The sequence below is a fragment of the Amblyomma mixtum genome, chromosome 3 (assembly GCF_055824585.1).
Source record: "Amblyomma mixtum isolate Tamu chromosome 3, ASM5582458v1, whole genome shotgun sequence".
NCBI classification, from domain to species: Eukaryota; Metazoa; Arthropoda; class Arachnida; order Ixodida; family Ixodidae; genus Amblyomma; species Amblyomma mixtum.
In genome coordinates this window covers 183,921,162-183,941,775 of record NC_143014.1, presented here as the reverse complement: position 1 = coordinate 183,941,775, position 20,614 = coordinate 183,921,162, and the positions used below count along the sequence as shown (strand labels likewise).

The window sequence follows — 20,614 nt, the reverse complement described above, 5'->3', positions numbered from 1 at the left end:
GGCGCGATAAGGATGACGCGTGCCGCTGGTATCGGGTGTTGCGATAGGGCTGGACCTCGGGTCGGTCGCGATACGCGTGACAAAAGCGGGACGCCATCGCGGACAGCGGTCCGGCGGCGCAGAGTATTGATCGCTGGAAGACGATCGGGCTCGTTGTAACGCAGCCACCCAAGTGTTTGGCCGCGCAGTCGTGGTAGTCTTTGTTGCGCTTTGACTTGAGCGGTTCACAGGTGCGTGCTCACGAGTCTCTAAAGCCTATCGGAGATTTCGGAGGCCGAGCTTTCTCAGCGGTTACTTCCAAAACAAATCCTGTGTCCTTTTGCGTAGCGTCCATTGCTGTTACGTGCCTGTGGATGATTGGACTGGTGGACTGCCACGGAGTTCATCACACCAACGTGCGGTGCACTCCGTGGCTCTTCAGGGACGTCATTTCCGTTTTGTTACCGGAATGAAGAATGACTGTTATTTTGCGTCGTGATATGGTACGGTGTTTGGGGTTTAACGTGCCGAGACTGCACGTGGGCTATGGGAGGCTCCGGATTCATTTCGACCACCTAATGTTCTTTAATGTACAGCCTTTGTCAAAAGTTTGGAGCCCAGGGGGTTTTCTTTTGAGCTACATTGTGATGTTGTTAATGGATCTCTAGCGCCCCAAATTTCCTGGACATGAGATTTCTGGTACTGCCTCCTGCAATAGGTAGGACTTCCATATGCTCCTGGAGTCCCAGTATAAAGCTTGGAAGTTAACCTCCTGGGCTCTAAACTTTTGACAAAGACTGTACACCGGCATCGCAGCAGCCGAAGCCATTGGGCCACCACTGCGGGTGACAGTGTTGTGGCGCCATCGCCTTGGTTAGCGACATACGGTCCGTGGCCTGTTCTGGACAGTTCTGATGGGCGCGTTATTTTCTGATCAGCGCATCAACCGATCAAACGCATCGTGAGAACGCTAGCGTCACAGTGGTCCCGCGCTGTGGACGATATCTTGACGTCTCTGTTCATGAACGGCAGAACGTGCCGCGTTTACAGAAACCCAGCAGGGACTCGCTCAGAGACTTGTTTTCCGCGCTGTCGCCGAAGGAATTTCTCGCCGGCTTTCGACAACAACCGGGCGGCTTTTTCTTTTTCTTGTCCCGAGTGCCGCGTTCTTTGGCATTCACTCCCGCGGCACCATTGGACCTACGAGGATCGCATGCCGATGCGGGGCCAAAATGGCCTTTGCTTTCACCAGCAAGCACTTCGCATCAGCACCCTCCCGGTCGATGCTTGGCGTCGACAAATTGTTTTTATAGGAGTCAGCAGGCTGCGTGTGTGTGTTTAGCGCTCCTTTTAAAAAGCTCCGATCAAAGCTCCGCTGCGAGGTGATTCTCGCTTTTTTTTTTCGCGAAGAGCGGTGTTTTGCCTGCGTGTTTAACGTCAAACTGAACACGCGCCGAACAGCTCGTATAGTCTGCGTATGCCCGCTCTGCTGCCTCGCAGAGCGTCCTAGGTGCACGGCTTTTTCCTGCACGGTTTATGCAACCGCGGATTACGCGTCGCGCGCCAGCAAAAGCGCGCCGGGCGCCGCGGTTGCGCCTTCCCCGAAGCCGTGTTCCGGGATTAGCTGTGGGGCCGCGGGCGTCGGTTGTTCCGCCGCCCCGCGGGTCGCTATTTTCGGTCATAGTTGTGCGCGCCTGCCGGCCACGTTGTTCGAGCCAGCGTGGCATCGCAACGTCTTCTGGGATGCGGGCGACCTTCGCGCCGCCGACGCGTCGCCCTATAAAGCGTGCCCCCCCCCCCCCCCCCCCCCCCCCTTCCTTTTCCCATGCTGCGTTGAGACCCTCGGCCAGACGGGGCTGGTTTAAGCGCGCTCGGAAGGGCCACTCTGCCCGCCACGACGATCAGCCACGGTCGCGGCGGCGAGGCACCCTGCACACAAAAGAAGGAGGCATAGAAAACGCCTCCGTCGTTTTTGCCGGCTTCTCGTTTCTCCCTCCTCCACTCTCTCTCTCCGTCACTGTCTGTTCACGCGCCGAGATTTCTTCCTGTCGGGGATTTCTTTGCGGCTCTTAGCTTCATTGCAATTTTCCTTGCATGACTTGCACTGTCTGCCTTTGCCGGCAGGCATATGCTGCGCTCTGGTTTGTCTTCCGTCTTGGCTTTCTTTTCTTTTCTCGGTCTTCGCTTAATTAAGCACTGAAATTACGACTCACGAGCTGTTTTGTAATGGTGTCATGCGCTGCTGTTTCAGTTTCAGTAGTTTAAACACGAAGCTGCAGAAGAGTAATAGGCATAGAAACGCCAACTTTGTGAATTAAGTAACTCGTTTCTGTCACGTCTCAAGGCCAACCAAAACGCTCTTGTGACTAATCTTAAAAGTGGTGTAGCTTGTTGAGCAAGACTCCGAGCATCTTGTATCACACCGCTATTAGGCCCTTCGCCACGAGTGCTAAAAGCGAGATACTTTTGAAGTTCGGCATGTACCAGTTCCTTCTTTTCATGTTGTTCTCGTTGCCCCCAGTGCGGAAAGAACACTGATCTAAGAATTCTACATCGCAAACCAACGTCGATTCACTCTGTCGGTACACACGCATCTATAACTGCGAGCCGTTTGTGTCCTTAGCGTTAGCCTGCTGCAGTTGGGGCGCTACTCGGAAGCCAGCAGCGTGGGGGGCCGACGGCCGCTGCTCGGAAGCCTCCCGGCGGTCGAAGGCTAAGCCGCTCATGGTGCGTCGGAGTGTGGGGCGAAGCCTTTGGCGCATCGTTCGCCACTTGTTTGGCGCTGTGCGCGACTTGGTGGCGCGCAGTCGTCTGTGGCTGCGGCGACCTTGCTTAGCGGCGGCCGCCGCCGCCAACGTTACACGGCGCGTTAGTTCCGGCGTGCGTGCCGCTGGCGGGCAAACATGGTCGAGACTGGGGCGCATCGTCGCGTGGCGCCTTGGACTGCGTGGCTGCACGCTCGCCGTTCCGCAGCGCCCTCGGAAATGACCTGCCTTACCTGCGCGGGTGGGACTACGCCAAGCGACAGGAACGAAGCGCTTTGCGCGACCTTGTCTCGTATTAGCAGCACGGCGTATGGGAACGAAGTCTCCTCAGCCCACGGCTCAACTTTAGTTCAATGCATGAGATCGTCCCTCAGAATCCTCTTGCGTGGTCTCTTAAATCTTGTTTGTGATTGTACTAAAAATGTTTGGCAATAGTTCCGCCTATCCAGTCTGCTGAGTTGTCATTCACAGCAGCTGTAAAAGGAACCGCACGCGCTAGTACTTGACTCCCCGGGAACAAGCCATCGTGGGTTTGCTTTCTTTTTTTTTTAGCTTGCTGTAGTGTAACTGGAGCTGCGCACATACCTACGAGATTCCAGCACCCGAACGTGCGAGGCTGACGTCAGACTACGAGAAATTCCCCTTTTCAGTACTGGATAATGAACTCCAGTAGCAGTCTTCGTGCTATCTCGGTTATCGCAGAGTCGGAGCGTCTCCCCTATCTCCCCTCCTATTGTCCGTGATGTCAGGCCCGTGTGCCCATAAGTTTCCCAAGTGCTGAGAAGGGACCCAGTTGTTACTTTTTAAGCCATTGGTAGTTTGGATCCGTTCTTAATTTTGCTGTCTCCTACGCTCGATTACAAACGCTTCATTTCCAACTAGCGTTCAATATGTGCATTTCATTAAAAATTTCAAAGATTGGGGATCACAGTTCAGTTTGAAGCGTCCACTGCCGTCACCACGTAGTCCCTACCCTTAATACAAAGTACGAGGCTGGGATCTTAATTTTCGAACCAGTGGTATTTTACAGTGGCGCGCGATTCCAAAGGTTTCGTTTTCAGTCCTGGCCGCGGTGACCTTATTTCGATGGAGGCGAAATGCAAAAACGCGTACTGTGAACTTCTCGGATCCGCACGTTTGCAGGCCTTGGCGTTATAACTAGGGAAGTATTGTTTATCCAGGAATCGTTTAAATATTCGAGGTATTCTTGCCTAGACGTAATTAATTGAACTGCGTATATGTGGTTTACGGTACGCAAGGGACAAAGACGAGCATCACGTGCGTACAGCGCCGTCACATTTACCCCGAAAGAGAAACCGGTTTCTTGCATCAAGCTTTAATTTGAAACTTATGTTTATGACAAGCTGTAGGTAATTTCTTTTTTCCTCCGATACCTCATTCGAACGGCTTATAAGAAGGCACTCGGCCTACCCATGAAAGCATCTACGGAGCGTCTACTAAAACTAGGGGTACACAACACGGCTGATGAATTGATAGCGCCCATCTTACAAGCCAGGTAGTGCGACTGGCCACAACTACGACCGGCCGCAGGGTCTTAGAAGATTTAAACATTAGCTTTCCGCAGCAAGTGGCTGGGAGACAAGATATACCTAAAGAGTGGAAGAGCAAATTCCTTACGCTTCCGCTTCCCAAAAACATGCACCCGGAGCATCATCATGCTAGACGAGTGGCGAGGAGCAAGAAGATGAACGAGTGCTATTCAACAAAAGAAGGAGCCTTCTTCGTGGACGCTGCGGGTCCTGTACAAGGAATATCAACAATCTCAGTGGTGCACCAAATGCAAGTCGTGGACGGGCTTTCAGTTCGTAACGGGGATACACAGGCTATGGAGGAAGTAGCGATAGCCCTAGCCGCAACGCACTCCGAATCTAAATACATAGTTACAGATTCCCAGGTGGCTTATAGAAACTATATGCGTGGCAGAATCACGCCGCTAGCCTGCAAAATTCTTAGTCAATGTAGGACTTCAGCTGAACGGAAGGAATTAATATGGGTACCAGGTCACCAGGGAGTTGAAGGAAACGAGCGCGCACACGCTTCGGCCCGAGCTTTTCTTCCCCGGCATCCTTCTACGTCCTCCCTTCCTGATTCTGGCTCCCCCTCTCCGCTAACGACATATTCAGAAATATTGCAACATTTGCGCCTTGAAAGGCAGACACTCCCGAGGCCCGCTAAGGGTCTCAGTAAATCAGAGGAATGTCACCTTCGCAGGCTACAAACTATGTCTTTCAATAACCCAGCTACGCTTCACGCCATTGAGCCCGAGTCCTTTTCGGCACAGTGAAAATTTTGTGGCCAGAAGGCAAACTTGTACCACATGGTATGGGCTTGTCAGAAAAATGACAGCATTGAGATCATAAATCAGCCAACGCGGGAGGGCTGGGAGGCGGCCCTGTCCAGCTCGGACCTCGAGGAACAACGAGCCCTCGTCGCCAGAGCACGGGCAGCGGCTTTCACCAACGGCGTCCCGGACTAGGGCCCCGATCAGCCTTCCCTTCAACTAAGGCTTTAATAAACGTTTTCATCATCATCTCCGATACCTCACATTTGGTTTATTGGTGTTTAACGTCCCAAAGCGACTCAGGCTATGGGGGACGCCGTAGTGAAGGGCTCCGGAAATTTCGACCACCTGGAATTCTCTAATGTGCACTGACATCGCACAGTACACGGGCCTCTAGAATTTCGCCTCCATCGAAATTCGGCCGCCGCAGCCGGGATTGAACCCGCGTCTTTCGGGCCAGCAGCTGAGCGCCATAACCACTGAGCCACCGCGGTGGGGTGATACCTCACATTTAACTCGTGACAGTAGAAAAGCAGCGTGCGCGCAGGAAAAATGTGCACTGGGTTGTATTCCATGACGGGTGACAACCGGTCATCTCTGTCGGTTGCGTGCAGTCATCGTGAAGGCAATATCTGTTCTTTTTCTATTTTTTTTTTCAAATCCATAATGAAATATTGTCCAAAAGCATTGTTTAATGATGGCGCCCATCATTAAAGGCGGTTTCCGCAGCGATGTCTGAGAACCAGGCAGCGGTGCGGCATACGAGATGTAGTTTGCGGGTGTGATGAGCCGCGTTTTATTTTCATTTCGTCCATTTCACCGCGCGCTGTGTTGCCGCCGCTTGCGTAAACGCGATGTGGGAAACTCTCCACGCCTGCGTGCTCCGCGTGATGACTTCCTATGGCCCGTGCTCGCGGGCGATAACAACGCTCGGTGCTTGTCCGCGGGAGGCGGCCGGCCGCTAAAACAGCGAGAAACGTGGAGGTGTAATCCGCGGGCCACGAATAACTCGAAACAAAGGTGAATGCGGAGGGTGGTTAGAAGACGGCGAGGGGGCGACCTGTTGGGCCGTCGCCTGGCCATTGTTTTTGTTGACGCCGCTCGCCCGAGCTGCGTGGCGCGCCGATAACGCGAGGCGAACGAGACGCTGGTCCCCTTGCGCGCAGGCGGGAAGGGGACAGGAAGGGCAGTAACGCCGACGGCGGCGCCGCTTGAGGATCCAGTCGAGCTGCGACGAGCTGGCCGTGTGTCGTGTGCCGAGAGCGTGGCGAGGCGTGTGTTTAGTCCGCGGCGTTGGCTGCCGCGCGGGCAGCTGTGCGGTGTACGCGGGGACCGACTGCGGAGAGCGCGAGCGTACATGTCCTCCGCGAGTAGCGTGTTCCAGCTGCAGTGCTCCCTGCTGCTGAGCGTCGCCTGTCTGCTTGCGCTGCCGCGGGCCGTTCTGGATCCGCTCGCGCGGTGGGACGCTGCCCGGTGGGCGTCCTCCACCTCCCTCCCCGATTGGCTGCCGCGCGTGCGACGACCTGTGGGGCCGGGGTGAGTGTTTCACCGCAAGTACGGTGTGCCTCGACGTCCCCGAAATTCAATGTCAACTTTTTCAGCTTCTTTCAAATCAATGGGCTAACTAACCGATCGACCACTCAGTAGGCCGCTCGACCAGCCAGTTTAAACGTGCGTGAAAACTATCCGAGATTTTGTGACTGCAGCACGAAAAAAAAAAAAAAAGAGCCGGTGGTTTGCGTCGTCGGTGCGGAGAAACGAAGAAGCGAAACGACGCGATGCGCTAGGGTCTGATCAGAAGGTCAGGAACGCTTCTGGGGAGCTCCTCAGGTCCTCTCCTCAGGACCTCTGTAAGGAGCTCCTCATGGAGATCTTCAAGCGTTCGCAGTTACAAAACGAGAAAGGGATAAAGGCTGTGTAAAAAATTCTGAGAAAGAAAAACGTTGCAAGACGAAAGAAATAGCACAATTAAAGTAAAACTTCTGAAAAAGGACGTCACAGCTGATACGCGAAAGTGGCCTAAACAAGTTTGAAGTATGGAAGTATCGTCGAAGTATATATGCGAGTTATGAAAGCTGCGATATTAAACTGGACAGTTCGATGCAAAGCAAGGACCGTACGCTTTGAAAACAGCAAAACTAAGGATGAAAATAAACATCGTAAAAGACGTTGCATGCAGACTCCTGAGAAGCAAATGTCTGCTTTGAGAGAGACGCACATGAAGCGCTGTGCTCTCTACGTTACACTCTTTTGGGGAAGCCGAAACTTTGTGCACTCGAGGAGCTCCGAATGTATGATCGTGAGGGGAAGAGATTGCTGCAGAAAAAGTAAAGAGAACGACAAACGATGCCGGAGCAGACAGTGGCACTGCTCAGTGCTCATGCGGACAAGTACGTTTGAATATATTCGAGAAGTTTTCTGAACGTGTTCATATAATCATATCAAATAACAGAAGCACTGGAAAAATGCATTTGCGCGTACTATTTCTATCAGAAGCTTTGGGGAGCGGAATTCTTTCGGTAACATGTTGATGGAACGCCAGCGTGGCCGCAAAGAAAGGCGTTTAGCATGAGTGGAGACGCTTTTGGTTCTGGAAGAGAGCACGTAAATGTTGTCTCGGTTTCATCAGCACTACAGAAGGCAAATGAAAGGGGAAGACGCATTATGCTTTTTTTTTTTGAAAACTTAAAATAAGTCCGTTCCTTGAGCGCTAGTCGAAAGGCGCAGCGTAGTCTTGCATCAATGTGTCACGTCAGATGTATATGTATATATAACAACTGCAACAGCCTCCTGCGTGAGGTATGTTAGAAATATTTTTTTGTTGAGGGGGGGGGGGGGGGGATATCCACTTTTTGACCGCTGTGAACATATTCGTAACAAAAACTGAGCGCCAGGCATAACTCATTGTTCATTTACTTCGCTGCTGGCCCTGTGAACGAAGGGCATGTTCATTGGCAGTGATAAAACTGGAGCGATAAAGGAGATAGCAGCGCTGAAGGGCGCCAGTTGAAGTGGCGACTCCACGGAAAGGTAAATGCTTGTTGAAAAGGAATCGGTAGAAACGACGAGGGTTCACGAGAAGGTACACTGTGTCACAACGTCAAGACATGTATGGTGGAAAAGTAATAAACCTAAGCATAGAACGTATAGACAGCAGAATTGTTTCATAGCCCTGCATATTCAGGGTAGATGTAAGGCTTATCGTTCTGCTATTGAAATGTTCGCAGAAAAGAGCGAACAGTTATTTATTAGATTAAGTCCACAGATTTTTGCTTTTCTTTAAATTTTAGCGCCGACGAATAATGATAATAATGTATTTATTACCAAGTTTCATATTGCATTTTTTGTTCCAGATTATATAATTTCCAGATTATATTATCTCTGGATAGTTGCCAAACTTGATGGTTGAATTCATTTAGAAAAGCGTGTTGTCTGGTACATTTGTTGTAGTCCAGCCGTAAAAATAAATAAATATGTAAGTGCACAGAGTGCCTAGAAACGTTCCGAATATTGTAACCGGTACACAACATAGAAATTGGGCTAGATTAGTAGCTGCAGACCAACACTGGTCTGTCACGTGAGCAAGACACGGTGGCGCTGCTGTCGCTGGTGGCGCTGCTGTCGCTGGCTGGGGGCCATCGAGGCACCCTAGGTGGGTACTAGGGTGCCTTAATGTCCGCGCGCCTCCATTCAGGCACCCTAGGGGGTACTAGAGTTTTCCAGTGACTCTAGGGGGTACCGGGTGAGAGCGCCACCTATAGAAACACATGCAAACAAAACTTCGCGAAATATTTTTTCTCGTTTCACAGAGTCCTTATGGAGGTGGCCGTTCGTTGTCAGTTGATGAGCATTTTGAAGAAGTGTGCGACAGAGCATGCAGCGTCATGTCGATGCCGACTTTTTAAAACGTCACTTTAAATGTGTATTGTGAAGCCGGACATACCGCCAACAGGCGCTGTATCAGCTTGGTGTTTCTCCGAATCGCGCAAGCTTCCTGTGGAGTCCTATATGCGGCCGCTTGCGCTACATTTGTTCACTGATACAGTAGTTAGAACTAGAGAACCCACACAGCTATAGTATATGAGAAGGAATTCTTAAATGACATGGGAAACGACCGAAAGCGGACCGCGCACTGTATAGCAGTCGGCGGCGCAGACGATGCTCCCAGCCGACTCCGGTAGGGCGTCTCGATACAGCGGTGTCGAAGACCCTAGCCTCCGGCGTCCGCGAGCGCCCTCTATGTTTGCAGACCTTTGGTTGCAGTTGTGGACGTGTACGGGGAGTTTCAGTTTTTTGTAGTACAACAGCATGACACAGGTTGGTCTCGGGTGGTCAAGGGAGATCATGAATTCTGATTTAGCTCCAACGCGCATTTCGAAGCGAGAATATGCCCGCTTCCTTTCCCATGTGTGTTTTGCTCTGTAACACACGGCGCGTTAGTTGCTCTATTAGCATCATCGCAGCTGCCTACCGTTATCGCGATGTTCTCAATCGCTGTCCTGAGCAGCGTGACCTTTATTTTTGGGGCGTGCAGCGGTCTGTGGCGCGTCTTCGTAATGATCGCGAAGGACGCTCTCGATGCGTTCGCAGATAATTGCTTTCCACCCCGAAGCCCCGTGGTGAGAGAAGGAAGAACTGTCCCGGTGTTGACAAAGCCAGCTCGCAGTTCGGCGTTGCTTGTCCTTTAACGTGGACCGCTTGGAGTACTTTGACCCGCACACTCGGAGCGGCCGTCTATAGTGTCCTCTCTTTTTCACCCTCTCGCAGTGAAAAATCAATCATGGCGAGTCGTATGGCGCTCCTTGTTACGTGGGTCCATCTCATCTCCAGACTTCGCCTCACGGGGGAGCTAAAAGAACAGCCGGCTGTGGTGAGAGACGCGGTCGGTGGCAACGTAAACTGCCGCGCGCGCGCGTGCGTATGCGTGCTGATGCTTGCGTGCGTCTCTGCCAAACGCACGCTCTGTGCTCGGGGCGGCCCGTTCATTGTCGCCGACGTCATTTCTGCGTGACGCCGCGGGCTCAGTTCTAACAATGGGCGCCCATGTTTCGTTATGATCCTTCGTGGAAGGCCGCGTCAGCCATTCTCGTTCTAAACGTCTGCCGCGAACCCGTCTTCGTCGCGGTCGCTTATAGAACGGGTCGCCGACGGTTTATGGTATTGTGAATGGCTGGAATCTCCTTTTCTCTCACACCTCGGGTATAGTGCTCACAGTTTGGTAATTGTCATTTTAACGCGAGAGCGTTAGTGCCCTCATGTCGGAAAAAGTCCGGCGTCGGCGACTGTTTGAAGCCTCGCAGCTGAAGCGGCCGGAGCAACCGGCCGCTCCGGTTGCTCCGGCAACCTAGGGTGGATCACCTAGGTCACATGACATTGTGGCGTCATCACAGCCTGCCCACCGGATTGTCAGCAAACTGCCCACCGCCGAAGGTGGCAGTTAATGACTAGTCGCGAGAGGTTGCTCGGGGAGAGCCACCCATGGTCTCACAAGCCCCACCGGTGGCAGCACCTGCCGTCGTAGGGCGGTGGCGCATCGCATAACTGCTGCACCACTACGCCAGGAGGGTTATGAGGACTCCCACGGATCTATGAATGTAAAGTAGAGAATGACCTTCTGCATAAATGGCAATTAACCCATTAACGCTGTTGCGTCGTACCCTTAAGGCGGAACTTGTCTCCAGCTTTTTTCGCTTCTCGTGAAAAAAGATGAACGCGCTCAAATTTTGTGCAATATCGTTTGGGCCTTTGTTAGTCTATTTATGGGTTACCCGTTTTCCCCTTATCTGCTGCCCCCTTTTCTCTCACAATACGAATGCAAATCTGTGTTTTTGGAATCGTGCAAAAATAGAACAAAAAAATTTACCGCTGAATGTGTCCGTGACATCGCGCTTTCTTTCTTCATCTTTTAGCGCATACACTTGTAAATCAGTGTAAATCAGTGGCGCATACGCATATTGTTGTTTCGCCTGTACCGGTGGACTGTCTACGGTGGACACATGCGTGGCGGTCGAATTCTGATGCAGGCTAAATTCTAGAGGCCCATGTACTGTGCAATGTCAGTGCACGTTAAACCCCAGGCGGTCGAAATTTCCGGAGCCCTTCACTACGCTGTCCCTCATAGCCAGAGTCGTTTTGGGACGTTAAACGCCCATAAAACCACACCTGCGACAGTGTTGGGGCCTGTAAAATCCGGACGCCTGCAGGGGTAACTGTTTCATCGTTGTTTCACGAGTGTTTTTTGTTTTTTTCGCATGCAGCTTGGGCAAATTCACTTCCTTGAAGGCGGACCTGCTTGGGGTCGCTCTTTCATGTATTAAAAGAACAGGGAAAAGGCTCTCATGAAAGTTAATTACGGACGTTTGGTCTGCTGGTGAAAAAGAATTAAAAAAGTTGCTTGAAAGGCAACGGCCAGTTAAATCATAAACGAGCGCTTCGTATACCGTATGTTCTCGACCTTGGCGATGTATTCTGCCTCTTGGGAGTGACCTCATGACCGATTCGCGATGTTCAAGTTTCAATTCAACGATCTCTTGAGCGCTGCTGGGTGCAAATGAGTCGCGAGCATTTTCCCGGCTCTCTTCGCGTTTTTTTTTCTTTAACGTTCTTTGCTCTGAAGCGCACTTTGTCTGGCCTCTGCTGGATTGGATATCGCGGCGGAGCACCAAACGCGATGAGCCCCTCCGAAAAGATCCGCCCTCTTGGTCGTAGGAAGTGCAAATCCCACCGAGGAGCACTACCTGCGCAGACAAGTTGGTCATAAAGTGGCTGTACTGTGTCTTTACGCGTTTGGCTTGCGGATTCATTTTGAGCATGTTTGCATGTACTGAAGCTAGGAAAGCAGCGGGCTTGATTTCTATCTTTGTAGAACTGAAAATGACCTCCTGGCGCATTCACGGAGGAGAAAGAGTCACTATACTTAATTACCATCCGTGGTCCTTCTTCAGCGATGTCGCTGCCTTCTTACTGCTCCCCTTAGGAGGTGCAACCACGAGGATGCTTATCTCTGGCGGCGTAATGAGCAACTTGAGCCTCACATCGCTTCAAAATCTAAACACGAGGCGGTATGCCTGCCTATTAAAACCAGTATGCCTTAGCGTGCCTCGAAGCTGTGGCGCTCTTTAATTGCTTCCCGCATTGATTTTAGAATTGAGGTGCATTAAGGACAAGCACGGCGTGCATCTTTCATCGGTATTCAACTTAAGTGGGCCAACCACTCAGAGCAAAGAAAATAAATAGGGGCTGATATTCCGGCAGCGATCGGGCAAGCAGCAGGCACTGAGCTGCTCGCTTGCCCCTCCCGCGTTGCATATTTGCCAGAGCACTTGTAATTTTAGAGCCACACAGAATGTACAGGCGGAGAGGATGGAGTGCTAGCGGCATGAATACAGAGGATGCATGCGGCGGTGCTTCGCCCGGCGCAGCAGTTTTGATTGATTTCTCAAGACCTCATCCTGGCGCTCTGTGTGGCGGGAGGCCCTTGAAGGAGGCGGCAGGGAGCGAAACGAGGTTCTTGTAGGGCGCACGCTCGGGAAGCGAAGAAAGCACGCCGCCGCCGGACGGGGTTGGTCTGCCGCCGGCAGCTGCGGCAGTGCGCGCTCTCGGTGTTCCGTTGACCCAGACGGTGGTGGCGAGGGGGCTCGCTCTCTCGCGGGGAGCGGCGGCGAGAGTGGCCTACACTGACCCTGTGCGTCTGCTTTCGCTGCTTTTGCGCCGAGCTCACCGATGGGGAGCGTTGTTGGCTTTTCGATCTGGGGGCCGGCTCCCGCCGCTGTGGGCGTCGGAATGCTCGCCTTCCGCGGTTTATGCGGTTCCGAGCTCCCGCGCTTCGTCGCCCCTTCTCTCTCTCTCTCTCATTCACCATGCGTCTTTGTAAGCGATTCTGTCGTTGTTTATTTCAGTGGTCTGCGTCGGCAGCCTCGGTTTGTCTCAGGTGTTTCCTCTCCGTCATGGGCGTTTGGGTGGCAACCGAACTGGGATAGAGCCGAACGGCGCCATTTGCAATTGATGGTGCTGCGCCCTCGGCTTCTGAGACTAGCTGCCAGCACGTCGGGCGGGGCCGTTCACCCGCGGTTTTTCAGTGGTTTACGCGGCCTAGTGTGCGCTTGCCAGGCTCTGGCCAGCGGACGTTTCTCGATTCCCCCGCGCTTGCCACGCCTCGTTGCTGCATTTTGCGCTACCGGCCAGTTGACGAGATATTTTAATTCGTAGGGGATTGGGCTAGCCTTCAGCGTTGGTGGGCGCGGTCGCGAAAAGTGGCGGCGGAAAGTGGCGTGTATTTCGCGCGCCGCGTCCTTTTGATGGTTTTTAAATGGCCGCCGAGCCCCGTGACGTGAATTTCGAATTCGGCTCCATCACCATTTCAGAGTCTTGATGCGAAATCGGTATGCATTTTTGTGCTGAGCGATGTGTGATCCGATTATACTTTCTATCTGTCATTGTGCGCGTACAGTCCGATCTTTTGGTTCCTGTACGTCATTATAGTGCACGTACTCCCTATTAACGGCAAATTTTGACTTCAGTTTACGTGCCCTGCTGATCCAGACGCTGGCGGAGGGCAGTGTAGCTGAAAATATTCATGTCGCTATTATCGGGTTTCCCGCTCGTTCGACCTCGGAATTGTCAGCCTTGTCGCCTTCGCATACTTTTTAATGACTCATCAATGCTCGAAAAAGTTGAGTTTCAAAAATACCGTGTTTCACAGCGCCCTGGCTTACGTGGTTGCCATCCATCGTTGTGCGATGTATTGAGCAGAAGGACTCGCGTCATTTCAGAGTACCCCCATCAATCAGTCTGCGTTGCTCAAAGGGCCACGTATTAGCTATACTCCATCTCAGTAGCTCCATGCAGCGCTACCAAAGTTGCGATGAGTGCAGAGGCAACGTTCTGACGCTGCAGAATGTAGTGATAGTATAAAATGGGCATATGGGATAGCGTACATTAAAGGAATAGCGTGCTTCGTAGTGCGCATGCGCCATACGCTATTTCAGATCGAAGCTGCTCGCGTGGGATTCTCGAGTTTAGCGTGTGTGCCCTCAATTCGTACTGAATTCGTCGTTACTGGCGTTTTCAGTACGTACACTGGCCATAAATTGGACACCGGTCTTTCGCATCGTCTCGACGCTCCTATAACAAAAGCAATAAATGTGCTTTATTTTTTATTTACAGCGACAATTCTTGCTCATTTAGGCGTACAGAGCATCGTCAGTTTGTTGACAAAAATGGTTCTCTTTCTAACAACCAGTTGGCGCCGCTAGGCTGTGCTTACCGTGTCTCTGTTTGCATGCGCTGAACTAAATATGCGAATGCGACAAATGGCGTAGCGTCCCTCAAAATGCTTCCGTTTAGCGTATTTATAAGCATCCATGCACCTATGGTAGGAGACAGCGTTTAGTTGTACTTTTTCTAACCATATCTGTGTACGCCGCGAGCTGACATACAGATGACGAGGCGTGGAGGAACACGTTTAACGCGCCCTCCTGATTGGCTGAGGGAGGAACTTATGAGATGGAGTATAGGTGCTTGTTCGACCAGTGTGTGATAAAGAAAAAAAAAGGCCACCCAAGCAGTCTTCAGTGCTGATGTAATTTAGGCGCGCGATTTGGTTGTTTCACGTTATGAACGATGAGTGGTAGTAGTAGTAAACCCTATTTGTAAACTGATGGGTAGCTTAAGCTGGACGAAAAAAAGTGCAGCTCGAGTCAGGTTTTAGCAAGCACACTTTATCGTAGTATGCTGTCCGTATTGCCTCGATCATTTCAACGACTCGTTTCTTCAGGTGTTGAACGCTTTCTGGCCGCGCTTGACCCTGTCACCAGCTGCTGGTCGTCATTGTCATGGTCGTCGCGAGCGAACGGTGGCTCTAGAGTGAGAAGATCCGTTCCCCTTGCGCGCCATTAGTGCTTCTACAACGCCCCAGCTGCCGCTTCTCGTATCGGCATTCGAGAGACGCGGCGCCGTTGGCGTTCCTGCACGTGAAGGTTGCGCCGCGACGCCGCGCGGTATGTCGCCTCGTTGGAGCGAGCGCAGCAAGTATATACCTTGCACTTGCGCGCCGGCCACCTCGCTGGAAGGCCGCCAACTCTGTGTACGCCTCGCTCCGCCGCGCATGCTTTCGCGCTCTCGTTTTTATCTACATCCCGACCGGCCGCATTTTGGAGGCGGTTGTTTGCCTCGGCAGTTGTCCGCCGGCTTCGCTCCTTGTCCGGGCGACACTCCGGACTCCGCGGGTGTCCTTTTCCGCGATGTCTACGCGCGCGCTTGTCTGGGGCGGCACAAAAAGAGCTTGTCTGCCCCCCACCTCTTCTAAATTCTTCTAAATGTCGGCTCTCTACTCGTGCTCGTGACAGCCATGCCAAGAGCCAGATTCTGCACACTCCTCTTTCTGGATCCTGTGAGGCAGTCTCTCGCTGCACGTCGGAAGTGCGATAATGTTTCTGGGTGGGGCTGTTTGTTGCCAAGTAGGACAGCTGAAAATTTGTTTCGTTATTTTTTACTTACAGTCACTTCGTGCGACGTGTCGAATTAGCATTTGCTTTGCTTTATTTTAAGTTATGACCCTATGTTCGAGCGCGAGTACGATCACAGTTTTAATTATCCCGGCTCCTTTGCCCAGTTTTCTGTTCTACTGAGCTCCTTGTCTGTTGAAAAAAAAAATCTTACGGGAAGAAAACAAATAGCGAGGATTATTTAAGCGTGCACTGAATGTGTTGCTAAAAAGAAAGGCATGCAACTCGTTGTTGCTTGATTAAAAATTGCGATGTGTGAAGTACAAAATAGTACCGCGTGTTTCTTGCTCCAGAACTATTCGCTAATGGAAAGGCACTAAAACGATGAAGGCGTAGCTGAAACCGTAGCCGGGGGCACGGGACTGGTCCACCGTCGCTTTTTCCTTCTCCGCGTGCCGTATTTCAGACTTCCTGAGGCGCCTGCGCGGCGGCGGTTTGTCAGAGGGGCCCGGACTTGAGAATCAAGTTGCTTCCTGCGCACTTGGGCTGTCGCGGGAACAAACACGCGCGTGGCGAAACCGAATAGGCCGCGTGACGTCCGCATATAGCGTTGTGAAACTGCGAAGATGCGCGGTTCATTTTCCGCCGGAATCGCTCGTCGAAGGGGTCACGTCCACTTGCGTTTGCCCCTCCGGACATCCGCCAAACCAAGCCGTGGACGCTGCGTGTTGCGCAGCTTGCGTCTAAGTCAGCAGCGCTGGCCGCCACGTCATGCGCGCATCGATGTATACCGTTTAGCCAGAGGAGAAGGAACTATAACTGCTCGGGAAGTAATGGCGTCGGCAAAAGTGAAGGATACTGCCAACACAGAAGTTGCGGCGTATTTGCTCCTGCGGATGTTTGTTTCCTGGTCTAATTTCGATGCTTTGTTCGTTTATTTGGTCGTATACTTGCTATAGAATAAAATGTAGCCGCTGCGGCGACGTGCTTGGACGTGCAGCACTGGAAGCATGAACCAAACGCGGTTTGCCTCGCTGGTAGTCCCACTGCAGTCACGAAGCGCATCATTACTTATCGGTGTTGAAAAGCCTAACATCAGGAGACTTTAAGCACATCACTGTATGGTGTTTTTTTTTTTTTTTATCGTTGTGCCTAATTGAATCCGGTGTGAGAAGTGTTTGGTGGGGCCTTTGCTTAGTGGCAGTAAACGTCTTGGTTTCATTTGGATTACTAAAGCAGCCCCGAGCTAATTCCGCTTATCACATTACTGACAGGAAAAACATAGCCGAGTTTGCCCGCCCCATTTCTCGGAGCTGCTGATCTGAAAAAAAAAAAAAGTAGAAAATTGGAGTATGGCGCATAAAAAAAAAAGATAAACGTCGTAGACGCCTAGCGTACTGCGTATATCAGCATGTGCCCGCCGTTGCGTAATCCGTTTTCCCTGTGCAAATTACGTCAAGCGTCGACTTGGCGACGCGGTCTGTGTATTCTGCCCGGGTGCGGAGCTTGCCGAAGTGTGGAGGCCAGTGTTTTGTTTCTGCGGCGCTGGCGGCCGTGGTCGGCGCCGTAGGCGGTGCGTTGAGGTTCGGTCGCCGACCTTCCCCCAGTGCGCTCGCCCTTCCCCATCTGGCTGCCTGTGTACTTGCTTGCGGCTATCGTAGGCCGGCGCAGAAAATGCTGTTGGTCTCGGCCGGCGCGGCTGGAGAGATAATTGCCGCGGCGTTGTAGCGGGAGAGCCAGCTTCGGTCTCTTTCTTTCATTCCTTCCAGCAGCCAATGCATTTTCCGCGCTGGGCGTCCGTTCCGTGTTCTTGCTACAGTGAGAACACGCGGCGCCGTCTATGGCTGCAACTTTGACCCACTGGGGATCGGTCGACTACTCGCGGTGTGCTGCTTCGTGTTCCTGACCGCCTAGAAGCGTTTTCTGTCCCGCTTCTGCTTTCGGGACGTCATTTTGAAACGATTAAGTGGCTGTGCAGTCATGAGCAGGCTTGTCTAGTGTGCTCTGTGGAGCAGATGAAGCGAAATTTCTTGGCATGTGCTGGGCGCGATCGAGAACAGTCGCGTATAGATATACATATGATACATACATGCTCACAGCAGAGCAGCTGCGTAAGTATGTTTTGCTCTTCTACGCAGCGAACGGCTCGAGGGCTCTTTACAAGCTTGCTCGCGGCTCTACGTCTCGTCGCCCCCAACGAATGTTGGCCAGCTTAAGTCCAGGAAGTGAATTCGCGAAATAGTGGCCCACGGTTGGAGAGGTACCTGTCGCGGCGACTTGGTCCGTTACTTTGTTGAGGACTGAAGAGGTGCAGTTTCGAGGGACTCGGCCGCGCGTGTGAAGCGCTGGCGAGCCCTTCGATTCTCGAGCGTGCTTGTGTGGTCCGCCATTTAGATGAAGCATTGCATCCCGCTGCTTCGGTGCTTATGCTACACCCCCGGGGCTGTACGGTGTCACACGGGAAAACACCTGGATTTGGCTTCCGATTTGCAGCAATTGCTTTAGCCAGCTTAAGTGCGTTTATATATCTCGACCGTGCATGTCTGTGGTACGCCACGTTTAGGGTTCTTTCGGGTCATGGACAGCGTTTGGCGCTTTTCTGTGCCTTGCAGCTGGCCGAATCGCCTTGTCATCGTCTTGACAGCCATTTACGTGCCACATGTGGCGCCTAAATGCCTGGTGTGTTGGTGGTGAAATATCGCGACACCCTATAGCTTGTTCAAACCAGCAGCAACTCATAGGTAACAAACTCTTTTGAACGAGCCATCCGCCTCTCCAGCTGACCCAACTGTTAGAGAGTTTTAGCATAACGCAAGGAGCGTTCCACTGCGACGATCCGCTTACGCATGCACCACACAACTGCACTTGCTGAGTGGCAGGTCTGCGGCCCGCGGTTGGCCTCCTAGCTCATCTGCGCATGCGCGGTTGGTGCTGTCCGAAAGCGTGTGGTGGATTGCGGTAATGGATCGTGTATCTCGACAAACGTAAAACTCCCTCGTATGGTATTTTTTACAAAATATTCATATTAATTAAAATGAGACACCCTTTATCATTCGTACCAAACCGAATCCGGATAGCCCGCCTGTCATTAATTTATCGGCATTTCGAGGCTCGGTTGTAACGTCCTCTCGAGCTCCCGGCGGTCGCCAACCCCGTACCAGTAGGCGTCTCTGTTTCGGTGACGCGAGACGTGTCTGTTACCCTCTTTATCCGTTCGTTCACCGCCAACGGCGTTGGCACCAACCTTAGCGACGACCGCTGACGCACTTCTCAGGCAAGACGAACCTTTCTTTTTACCTTTCTTTTTTTTTGACGCGGAGAGTATTTTTTTCCCTCCCTTTTGTGCGAAGCACTTGGCACTCTTCTTTTGCTTGTGTCCCGGGCCTAATTGTCTTTGTCGACGCCCCCACCCCGTTGCGTTCTCCATGCAGGCCTGGGATTTTCCTCATTTTGCTTTACCGTAACCCAAGGGGGTGGTTTCACCGCTTATATTGCGTACAGGCGCATCGCAGTGACGGTTTGCCGAGTGCAGTCCGACAAATGGCCATTTTCCTGGGTCAAATTTCCGCTTTTTCTTTTCGCGCCGTAATCTTTGTAGCATTGTCGAAGGCTCCGTCTCGTCATTTCCCTTCTCCCTCCTCCCCGTATCCTTCCGGTTGTGTGAGCTATAGTGCTGCTTCTTCCATCCGGGCTTTCCGAGCGCACTCTCAGAGACGGGTGTGCGCGCATATATGACCTTTACGGCGCTCGCTGCTTATGACATTGCGCGTGTTTGGACGGAGAGCTTATTATAAATTGCTCTTTTCCGTCACGCGCAGTGGATGTCATTTAGGTATGCGGTCGTCGCTGCGCTCCAACTTAGTGACGTGTCCCACGCTTTATGTCGAGAGCCGCTGTGAGTTTGTGTTGCAATGCTTGAAAGCGCCACACATAACTCGAGCTTGCGTCCGCGGTCTCTGGCTCGCGGGATTCTAAGGATAACCGGGGGTTCTGCGTGAACCGTCCTTTCCATTCTGCCTTCATTTGGAGGGAAATGCACGTCAAAGCCAGTCTCGGATATTGTGCTTCAGTTCTTATATAGAGGCAGCACTTAGAGGCAGACGGTCAGTTCCAACTGCCCCATTGCAACAGCCGCATTGAAATAGAGTAATCCATGTGGTATGTCGCGCTTTGACGTAGCGAAATCACGTGCGATTGTCCAGTGTGCCATTCATGGGACGCTTTGAGCACGATGTCGGTTTGTCAGCAGGTCGGCTTAGTAAAACCGAAATTAAATGAATGCGGCTGGCTTGCGCGGCCCACAAAAACGAAGGAGGGTGGCCTGAATCAGCGTTTGCTCCGTCCAACGGCGCCGTTAGGTTCGCTTAATGACTGCACTGGCAATGGGTGTCTCATTTAAAAAAAAGACTGGTGACGACTGCCTTCTGCATAGCTTCTGCATAGCTGTGGCTTCTGCATAGCCAGATTGCTCATCTGCGTAGAACAGGGTCTAAATATGGGCCACATTTCTTGTTTTGAAGTTAAATGATACGATATTATGTGTATTTGCCTGCCTGCAAGAGGCAGCTTTCAGACTTTGAAGTGCACTGACGGTATTGTAATTGGCGTTATATTTGTCGCAGTTTCCAGCACCCATGGGTACTGGGAGGTGTGCGTAAGCGTCTGACTGCATTTTCAATGTAAGGGAACGAAACTGCGACAAGTAGGCAGCCAAAGGTGGCGAATTCTGTAACAGGACGCTCCAGAACAGGACGGTGTTCCGTGATCTGCTGCGTGTTCTTTGTCAGTGCTTTGCATTTATTTGTGCTACCGCAATCACTTACGTCCTCTCAGACAGATTCATTGGTCTGATTTTATTCTGTGTTGTACGACACTGGTTTGGTTTTGGTACTTTCATGATCCGCTGTTGCCGGGTCTAATAACTTCACACTCGGTGCTACCATGCTTCATGCTTAAAGTACAGTTTGTGTGATGTTACGTGGTAAAGCGAAGCGCTGCTCTCTAGCGCTAAAATGTGTGCTTTATTCGCGCTGGTAAGTTGATCTACTTGAATTGTGAATCTGTGCCTCGTCGTTGCATAAATGCCATCTACACTTTTAACTGGCACGTGTTTCTGTTGAGCA

At 51.9% G+C, this 20,614-nt stretch overlaps 1 protein-coding gene across 4 annotated transcripts in view; it reads left to right on the top strand.

Annotated features, from left to right (window-relative positions):
- LOC149352956 (SUN domain-containing ossification factor) overlaps window positions 1–20,614 on the top strand; it is a 102,948-nt gene that overhangs the window by 23,891 nt on the left and 58,443 nt on the right. The window contains exon 1 of one of the 4 annotated variants that reach the window (XM_089582162.1): window positions 5,851–6,582. The exons of 1 other annotated variant lie outside the window; for it this stretch is intronic. In XM_089582162.1, coding sequence (XP_089438288.1) covers window positions 6,404–6,582 — 179 coding nt within the window. In that variant the 5' untranslated portion in view covers window positions 5,851–6,403. Of the gene's footprint in view, window positions 1–5,850; window positions 6,583–20,614 lie in introns of those variants that run through there. 2 more of the 4 variants (XM_089582161.1, XM_089582163.1) reach the window with 2 other exon arrangements.